At 34.8% G+C, this 11,114-nt stretch overlaps 1 protein-coding gene across 1 annotated transcript in view; it reads right to left on the bottom strand.

The window, feature by feature from the left end:
- Positions 1-11,114, bottom strand: part of LOC106470238 (elongator complex protein 4-like) — a 46,515-nt gene that overhangs the window by 20,229 nt on the left and 15,172 nt on the right. The window contains exon 3 of the mRNA XM_013930780.2: positions 936-1,057. Coding sequence (XP_013786234.1) covers positions 936-1,057 — 122 coding nt within the window. The remainder of the gene's footprint in view (positions 1-935; positions 1,058-11,114) is intronic.

Here is an 11,114-nt window from a genome sequence, read left to right as displayed (position 1 = left end):
AACTTAAACACACGCTATAATTCACAACGATTTATACACTTTACTTATGGCTTGACTCGATTATCTGTCTCTATCTCTGCCTTTCTGCAATTCTATCCTTGCAGTCACTTTATCTGCCTGCTTATATACAATAAGAGCACGCATCTAGCAAATGCTAGGACGGTCGACTGGTTCCTTGATTTTTCTAGAACTCCAGCATGCTCCCAGCATCGCGCTACTTCCGCTGTCGTAACAGTATCTACCTTGCAGTGACTAGTTTCTATGGTAACAAGCCTGAGTTATATCTACCTTACAGTGACTATTTCTACAGTAACAAGCCTTAATTATATCTCTTTAACCTTGATTAACTTCTACGTTAGAGAAACAGAATAGGTGAATTTGGTCAATTTGTTATCTTGTTTTTGTGTTGTAAAAACTTGTTTTAAAATTTTTTAACAACACGAAAAAAAGGGGAATCCTGTAAGTTTCATTATGTTTATATAGAGTATATTTAATAATCATTTACTGAAATATTTTCTATAACCTGACAAAATTCTAAATTTGAAAATTTGAGTTCATTCAAAAGGTGGGTATTCTTTCTTGTTGGGTAATGCATGAAGTTTAGTCATGTTAGAAACATTTTTGAAGGCACAACAAGAAACAGTGATTGTTAGGTCGGTTGAAAATAATACTTTCTTTGTTATTTTTAATGTTTATTTTGTAATCAATTCTGTTTATTAATTTAGTTTTGATACTGTATTATAACTATTTGAAATATTCTGACACTGAATGACTGCCACTTCAATTTTTCTGATCCTTCATGGCTACCACTAAGAATTTTCTGACCTTGCATGATTGCTACTATAGAATAGTAAAAATGTAAATGTTAGTTTTCAAATCAGTTAATGTTGGTTTTGATCTCTAAAACACACTGTTTACAGGAAAGATATGCATACCTGCAAGATCTGGGTTGGTGAAACATCTCCTCCTGACAAAAAAAGAGAATGACCACAAACTATTCCTTCAGATATGAAATACTTCAACAGTATCCTTGCATATGCTCCAAAGACATCTTCTTCTAGAATGTTCATAGAATAACTACAGTTTGAGGTATTTCATAAAGGAGATGATAAAATTAAAAATAAACAAAAACTTTTCACTTCATTAGTTTCTTTGCTTCCATTATTTTTAATCTCTTTATAAGAGCATTATAGACAGTGATCAGACCTTCTGAATGTTTTACTTTACATATTTCATTTTTTGAAGGCTTTACTTAACAAGTTTTAGCAATGGATTATTAGAGCTAGGTGGATTAATCAATCAATCTATATAATTGATTACGCATGAACAGCAATCATATTGATTAGTGTCATGTAAATTAATCCATTAATAAAAATTAAGTCACAAAAATAATCAATTAATCAAAATTAACATTTCCAACTATTACCATTTTAATTATTCAAAATCAATTAATCAAAATACTGATTATATAAATTCTCACAAAAATATCAACTAACTGAAATTAGTAAAAGAGCAAAATATATTTCAAAGCACCACACATATAATTGAAATTAGTGTTTTTGATTATTACTGTTTTTGACTATACCCAGAACTGATCAAATTGATGATTAAATCTAGTTTTAAAAAAATAATCAACTAATTGAAATTAAGTTCCCAATTTTTACCATTTTTGATTATTCAAACTATCCAAGTAATTTAAATATTGCTATTATGTTTCTCTGTTGTTAAGCACAAAGCTATTTAATGGGCTATCTGTGCTCTACCCAATTTTAGTCTTACAAGTTGTTTTTACTTCAAGTATGCTTAGCTCTGATGATACAGTTAGAGAAAGGGCTTGTGAGTTAGAAACCTCAGGTTTGATTCCTGTTACGAAACTTGCTTGCCATGTCTTTGTTATGTCAAAGTTATTAAGGCTATACACCCCTGTTATTAATGTTGAACTACTGACTATAAGAAAGGCAATTAGCTGCCAGCCAGTTGTATAAACCATGGTTTGAGGAACTCTTTTAATCAATTAATGAGGCCATAAATTAATCGATTAGCAAATATAGTAATTTAGTGAAGGTGTTATGAAACAAGCTGAGTATTAAGTAAGATATTTAACAAATTAATAAATAAACACTGAAGCAGAAGAAATAAAGTGACGAGAAAAAGGAACTTAGAAAGGTTAATAAAGAACTGTTATGACAGCGTAATACACGCGATGCTGGGAGCATGCGCACTAGAGTTTCTCAAAGGATCGTGAATTTGCCTGACAGCTCAAGTGTGATCTAGATGCCCTCTTTTTTAGTATATATAAGCCTGGAAAAGAAAGTTAGCGGCAGATAGATAATTGAGTAAAGCAAATGGTAGGCACCGTAAGCGAAGTGTGTGAATCACTGTGATATATAGTGTGTGTTATAAAAGTTAAGTTCAGAGTGATGAGGTATGAACTCACTGTGAAATTACTGTGTATTGAGGAAGAATAAACTGGGTTAATCAAGAAAGGACTTGTATCGCTGAAGTTTCTCAGAAAGAATTTATACTGGAAATTAACAAACAAGAGGATACACAAAATAACTTAAAAAGAAAGGATGTATAACAATTAAATATAGATTGAATACAAGAAAGTATACCAATTAAATCTAGATTGAATAAAGTTAAACCAATATCAAAAAGGATGGGAAGTATGTATGTATACCAATTAATTATAGGTTAAATATAAGTATGTATGTACACCAATTAAATCTAGGTTGAATAAAGTTAAACCAATATCAGAAAGGATGGGAAGTATGTATGTATACCAATTAAATCTAGGTTGAATATAAGGAAGTACACCAATTAAATCTAGGTTGAATAAAGTTAAACCAATATCAAAAAGGATGGGAAGTATGTATACATATACCAATTAATTATATGTTAAATATAAGGATGTACGTATACCAATTAAATCTAGATTGAATATAAGGATGTATGTATACCAATTAATTATAGGTTGAATATAAGGATGTATGTATACCAATTAATTCTAGGTTGAATATAAGGATGTATGTATACCAATTAAATCTAGGTTGAATATAAGGATGTATATATACAAATTAAATCAAGGTTGAATACAATGATGTATGTATACCAATTAAATCTAGGTTGAATATAAGGATGTATGTATACCAATTAAATCTAGGTTGAATATAAGGATGTATATATACAAATTAAATCAAGGTTGAATACAATGATGTATGTAAACCAATTAAATCTAGGTTAAATATAAGAATGTATATAAGATGTATACATATCAATTAAATCTACGTTCAACATATGAATGTATATATACCAATTAAATCTAGGTTGAATACAAGGAAGTATACCAATTTAAAAAGAAAAACTTGATTGTTCATCAATGTGTCTATGTAGTCAATTGTAATGTATAATTTCTGTAAAACAAAGTAATCTATAGATGTGATATTGTATTAGAATGTAGGTAGAGTTTATAGAAAACACAGCTATCCATGTGATTCTTGAGCAAAGCCCTCCACCAATAGGCGTGCAACACATACCCATGAGAAAAAAACTCCTATGTATTTGCACATGAGAACTTCATTCTTTGATGAGGCATGGAAAAAAAAAGGTGCACCAGAAGTGGGAAGGATGAGGCAAATGTGTGTGTGCAAAGGTGTGTTATCTATCAGAAATACATTTTCAGATAAGGATAATGTTAACTTGAAATGATACACCTCCACACACAGTTTAGCTAGAGTCCCACATTAAAGTGGTGGAGGAGATAGTGCAAAGTTTTACCTAGATGAAATCCTATCAAAAAGCACCCTCAGAAAGTCCATGGAGTGTGATACCTGATGTCAGGGGCTTTATACAGGTACACCTATGGGAGACTACATTTAATCTCTTCCAAGGTATACTTATCATCCAGGAAAATAAAGAGACAAATTAGTCCTATAACTTGCAGGGATGGACGAAATAAGAACATGGCATTCCAAGTACTTTCACAGAGAGATCGGAGAGCTAATATGTGTAGTGTGGTTGGGGCACGTACAGACTATACCTTGTGTGCCACCTCAACCTTAACATCAGACTTTATTGGACTGACACCAGCTGCAGGAAGAGGGCACGGTAGGTTAGTGCATGCTTGCCTCAACTCAACTGAACAGATGATGTTTGCAGGAGGAGGACCCATTATCATATTTTGTGCTCATCTCAAATCACCTGAAAAGACAAAGGCTGCAGGAGCAGGGAATAACTGGCATGTGTTATATGCATAGCTATATATGGGGTGACCTGTGATACACTGACAGTATCACCCCCCCACTTCCCACTATATTGGTGCTCAATTGTGTACCACCCCAGTATACAAGTCCAATTGGTGAAGGTTTTTCATGGTCCACCACCCAAGCAGCTAGAAACTGATAAGTGGCAGAGGTCTTCCATGCTCCACTTGATGAATGAAGGGGGGGGGGAGATTTGTGGTGTGAATGTCAGGATCCCCATCAGTCCTTCAGTCTGGAAAGGTCTTGTGATGGAGACAGTGCAATGGGTGACTGAAAAAAAAAAACTATTTTGAAAAGATGGTGCTGGCTTTATCCATGATAGTCCAAAAAAGTAAATATATTGTTATACCATGAGAATATCTCAAGTGGTCTTGCGGAACACCCCATCTCACAGTGGGCATATACAGAACCAGGGCAGATGGTATGAGCGCTTTCTGTGGTGCTCAATGCAGACTTTGGGAAACAGGTATACTCTGAGAGGCACCACCACCACCCACCTGTCAAGATCCTATGAATACATAAGGGGCCCTGAAAGGGAAACAGTACACATTCTTTTCAAAGACAGTGGGATGATAGAAGAATGTGTACCTGTGGAAGCCAAACATCAACAGGAGATAAAACAGCCAGAACACCTCCACCAACCAAGTAGCCATAGGTAGAAATGGAGGTATTGGAAGAGGAAACATCCGAGAATGGCTACTAATTTAAGGAAATAGTCTGAGAAAAGGAACACCAAATGTGTGGAGAGAGTTTACATGCCTGCATAGAGGAGCTGATCCTAGGACCAGAGAAGAAGAAATGGAAGAAAACAAGACAAATCAAATGCAAAGAAATGTAAAATAGTATGCCAAAATCCCCAACTCAAGTTAAACATACCAACAGGAGGAGGTAATGGACACAACAAATAAAAGGAGAAGAAAAGAGGTCTTTAGAAAAAAGGAGATTCATGAATAGGCATATCTAACAACCCAATAGGTCATGGGAGATGATTCAATAGCCAAGAGGAAGAAGGGAGGAAGATAGGAAAGAAGTATGGGCAACCTCCTGAGCAGTGAAAGACTAAGAAAGGAAAGATTGGACCAGGTAGAGGGATACAGAAGTGTAGTAGAAGAAGGTGCAAGAAGAACCATATGATAGACACCCAAACAGAAGAAGGATGAAACAGGAAAGGATAAAGAAATGGTAAAAAAAGCAGGAAGCCAAGGTGTCAAATGGGGCATGCATCAGATCAGGTAATGCTCAATAAGGTCTCAGTCAGGCATGACAGAAGAGTGAAGAGAACAGTGGAGAAAGAAGGAATGGAACAAGGGAAGAAACACATCATGGTACTGGGAAAGGAGAAAGTCCACAGACAAGGCTTCCTGACAATTAGTAGAAGAACAGACTGAAAAACCAATGACAAGTAGTCAAGGAAAAAAACAGGCAGAAAGATGGTCACAGGATGACTTCCAGGAGGAAAGTGTTGGAAATATTAATGACAAAAACCAACCACAGTCACCAACAGGGAAAGGTGGAAGACGGATGACAAGAGAAATGACACAAAACCAGAAAGTTCAGCCTGACACGAGATAAATTGGACAAATTCCATGTGCTTACTGGAGGTAAGATTATCCTTGATGAAGAAGGGATCTGTGAGTGTGAAGTAAAAGAGAGAGTAAATTGAGGGAAGGAAGGGGGTTCAAATGTCAGTGGAAGAAGGCTGAACTGGGCAAAGAGGTGTTGACAATAGGACTCAAGAAGAAAAGTAGTGTCTAAAGATGAGGGCAAGAAGGAGTATATCAATAGGGGAAGAAAGAAAAAGGTCAGACCAGGGTAGGCTGAGAAAATTGACAGAGAGAGCTGAAGGATGAGGAATAGTGGACCATAAGGAAGGAAACCTGGAGATGAAGGGTGGTAAGTGTATCCAAGAGCAAATCCCATAAAATGCTTGGGGTGTAGAATGTGGACTGGCCAAAAGAGGTGGTCTGCCATCAAGATATAAACTTTTGGCAAATAATAGGCAAGAAGGTCAGACAGATGTGAATGGACCCAAATCTGTATATATAATGCCCAAAAAATAGTTGGTGCAAGAATTGACCATGTAAGACTGAGTGAAAGATAATAAAGTGACCTACTAGTAGGGGTAGGAATGAGTAAATGCACCTTAACAGAGAGAGAAGCATAAAAGAAGGAAGAAATCCTGTTTGATGGGCAGTAAGCGATTGGAGGAAGTGGTATGTGAATGGTCCAACCACCAATACCCCAAGGAGATGCTCACAAAGGGAAAAATTTACCTGAAGAATGAAAACCACAGGTCTAATAAGGTCCATAGTTGGAGACACATCAGTACTTTCTCCAAAGGAATGAGGAGTTCTAGAGAAAATACTGTCCCTAATAGCAAAATAATCTCCCATGGAGAATTAGAATGAGAAGTGTAAAAGCTGGTAGTCAGATATGCCACAGCTTACAGATGAAAAAAGTAAGGTAAATTCAGTTGAGACAAGAGAAGAAAAAACATCCAAAATTACTAAACACTGAATGGGTGTAAGAAAGAACAGAGATCACAGGATAAGAACACCTCCACCAACCAAGTAGCCATGGGTAGAAATGAAGATAGGGAAAGAGGAAACATCCGAGAATGAGTACTAATTTAAAGAAATAGTCTTAGAAAAGGAACACCAACCCCAGGCCATGAATATATCCAGCGAAGGCCCACATGATGCCAATTAATATAAGATGGGCCAATGCTAGATTGAAGAGAAAAGCAAAGAACAGGAGAATACAAAAAAGGAGGAGATACAATAAATAAAGGGAGGACAGCCCGAGAAAGATGCATAGGAAGGTATCTGACACATCAACTGTCGTCAACTGCACACAGGGTAAAAAAGATCATAGATGGGGTCAGAGGGAGGTGAAAAGGAAATGGGAAGAATGGCTACTAATTTAAGGAAATAGTCTGAGAAGAGGAACACCAACCCCAGGCCATGAATATAGCTAGCGAAGGCCACATGATGCCAATTAATATAAGAGGGACCAATGCTAAATTGAAAGGAAGAGCAAAGAACAGGAAAATACAAAATAAGGAGGAAATACAATAAAGAAAGGGAGGACAGCTCGAGAAAGATGCATAGGAAGGTATCTGACACATCAACTGTGGTCAACTGCACACAGGGTGATAAGGTGAGAAAATACAAGTAATAATAATAATAAAGAACATAGGCAAAGGATAAGGACAGAAAAAACCTGAGAAGAAAATCCAGAAAGAGATTGAAAGGTTAAGGCAGTCTCACAAAAGGTAAATTACTACCCAGGGCAAAGTAGTTGCAGTATGTAGTTCAACTGATCATTTCCAACTGTTGAGAAAGAAATATGGCTGACAGGACAGGAATAGGAGGTCCATTAAGCATGTGGTGAAGCAATACACTTTGAACAATGGCTGCAATGATCCTGATAGTCAACAAGCCTCCAAAAGCCACAAAGGAAATAAGGCCTAAGTGTGAACAACACTAAACACTCAAAACTAAATATAAACCAATGTCTTTTGAGAATTCATGATAAAAATTAAAACTTTTGGAATAAATGCTTAAAAACAAAAATCCAAGTTTCCTTAATTATGCAAATCTTATGAAATTGAGCACAAACTAAAACATTTTAAACACATATGGTCAACACAGTGCTGAGGAGAAGAAGAGAGTTGTTCTGCATGGAGGTGTGTCACCCTCCTATTGGTGGATGGCTTTGCCACATAATTACATCATCATGCAGTAGTGCAACTCATGTTAGATCATGATATTAGGTGAGAGTTGACTCTAGGTTAGTGGCATGCAAATCTCTAAGGCAGACGTGAGGTGAAGATAGCTAAACAGTGTGAACAGGTGTGTTATTGTTTTGGAAGATGCAATAATGTCTAATTGTTACATCAGCAACTTTATAAGCTGTCTGGGTTTTGCATCAGACAATTTCTGGCTATAAACAGAAGTTCATACTGAGGATCAGTTTGGAAGCCTTCTGCTACAATGTGCATGTGATGCTATCATGGCCAAGAGTTGCAAATTTACTCCTTGGAAACAGTCATTGCAGTCATTGTTTCTCTATGAAAAGAGGGATTTTAGAGAAGGCAGACTGCTAGAAGAATTAAATTTAACCAGTCTACTATGACTTGCCTGGTACAGATATATATACATATAGACTGACTGTGTGAAGTGGAAGAAGGAAAAGGGTAAAAAGAAAGTTTCCACAGCAGCTGACAATTGTGTTCTGAAATGCAATGAGCCTGTAGAATCATCAATTGTCTTCCACAGATCTCCACAGGTTTTATATCATTGCTTCAGGTGAAGAAATATCTTTGAACAAAGAAGATCAAGACACTATGCTGGCCAGGCAACAGCCCAGATCTCAACCCTATCAAAAACTAATAAGTAAAAAAGTGCAAGAGAAGAAACCAAGAAGTATCTTGGAACTGTAGGAAGCCCTGATCTACATGTAGCATCATGAACTCACAATTGTTTACATTTAGTCCCTTGTGATGTCAAACAGTTATCAAGACCAGAGGAGGCACAACCAAATATTAAAACAAGAAACAAACTATGTGACCACTTTTTGTGATAACCATAATGATCATCAAACTTTATACTAATTAGTAAAGAAAGAGAAAGTTTTCTGAAATTTAGAGTAAATAAATGAATGGAAGTTCTTTCACAAGTACTGAAGCCTTCCAAGACACACTACTGTACATAAAACTAGAAACTCACTGTGATTAACCTAGTTAAAACTCATACCAGCTTTACATTTGGTTTGGTAATATAACACATTACTTCAAAAATTTTGTGACTTATCTGTAGTTTGTAAAAACACACATTACTTTGAACATTTTGTTACCAGTTTTTATAGCTTATAAGATCACAAAGTACTTCGCACAATACCATACATTAAAAGTAAAAAAACAAGATTTTTTATACAATGAAAGCTAAATATTTGTATCAGTTTTTCTAGTTTTGGTAACATACTTAGCATCATCAGAGTTCATGAGAACAGTGTTAGCATATATTAAACTTCATCTGTTGAAATGGTAAGTTCATTTCTAAAAGAAGGTCAGGAGATAAGAAGAGGTAAACAGTGAATAAAGGGATACTTAAGACAAGTTTTTCTAATAGGACATGCTTTGATTGGTCATTTGTTTCTACTTATTCACAAAGATCTGTTGTTAATTATGTAGATACTTTATCTTAAGTGTGATGTTTTCATATTTTTTTCATCATAATTACCACCACAGTTACAGAAATGTGGCTAAGAGTAATAAAAGCTTCAGGATATGCAGATGACACCTTCCTGGTGTGGGAACACAGTAATGAAACCTTTAAGGAGTTTTAAACTATATGCATGGTAATGATAAAGGAAGTGTATTTACTATGGAGTTCAATAAATATAAATTAACCTTTTCAGATGTTTTCCTTAAAAATTGATGGTAATAAGTTGAAATTCTGTGTATTTCAAAAAACCTTTTATGTCAGCATGCCACCATATTATAGCTCCAATCAACCTTTAAGTCAAAAACAAAGCACATTTTACACATATGCTTGGCATGCTATAATATATGTTCTGATAAGATACATAATAAGCAAAACAAAAATGCACTTAAAAGCAGTAACAGTGGACAGAGGTTATGACCCTTTCATTGATGACAGAGCTTTCCATTAAATACATGACAAACATCTACAAGTTAGATACTCTAAATTAACTCCATCAAAATCATCTCAAAATAACTGGATTAGCATGCTATATTTTTGGAAAAACTGCTCAAGCATTTGGTTATATAGAAGTTTTCATTTATCAAAACCAAATTCCTAAACACTTACAAACAAAAGATTGAAGACAAAGATGGTGTTCATACAATCAGTTGTAGTTGTGGTATAATGCATAAAGAAAAAACATGGATAAAATTAAAAACAAAATTAACAGAACACCAGTACCATATATAATATGGTAACATAATTGTAGTTGAACATTTCTTGAACTGTAATGGTAATGATAATTAGAATGATGTGAATATTTTAACAGTCAAATAAAAAAATTGGGAAAAATGTAATAGAAAGGATTTTCATAATTAACAACATCTGAGTTCATAAATAGAGATAATGGACCAATCAACGTGCTCTATTGGAAAAACTTTGTCACATATTTGTTTAGTTTGTAATACCTTAGTGATGAACTAAACAATTTAAGTAAAGAGTCTACTTTATAAAACCATTTTAGTACATCACTGGGATGTACAATAATTTTAATACATCACCATTTGGAATGTACAGTCATTTTAATACATCACCATTTGGAATGTACAGTCATTTTAATACATCACCATTTGGGATGTACATTCATTTTAATACATCACCATTTGGGATGTACAGTCATTTTAATACATCACCATTTGGGATGTACATTCATTTTAATACATCACCATTTGGGATGTACAGTCATTTTAATACATCACCATTTGGAATGTACAGTCATTTTAATACATTACCATTTGGGATGTACAGTCATTTTAATACATTACCATTTGGGATGTACAGTCATTTTAATACATCACCATTTGGAATGTACAGTCATTTTAATACATCACCATTTGAGATGTACAGTCATTTTAATACATCACCATTTGAGATGTACAGTCATTTTAATACATCACCATTTGGGATGTACAGTCATTTTAATACATCACCATTTGGGATGTACATTCATTTTAATACATCACAGTCTGGGATGTACATTCAATTTTAATACTATCACAGTTCTGGATAGTACTATACTATTTAATACATACACTATTGGTATAGTACTATTACTATTTAATAACTATACTACTAGTTAGTATAG

This window comes from Limulus polyphemus, unplaced genomic scaffold (genome assembly GCF_000517525.1).
Source record: "Limulus polyphemus unplaced genomic scaffold, Limulus_polyphemus-2.1.2 Scaffold3896, whole genome shotgun sequence".
NCBI lineage: Eukaryota > Metazoa > Arthropoda > Merostomata > Xiphosura > Limulidae > Limulus > Limulus polyphemus.
The sequence above is the reverse complement of the archived record's forward strand: the minus strand, read 5'-3'. Positions and strand labels throughout refer to the sequence as shown.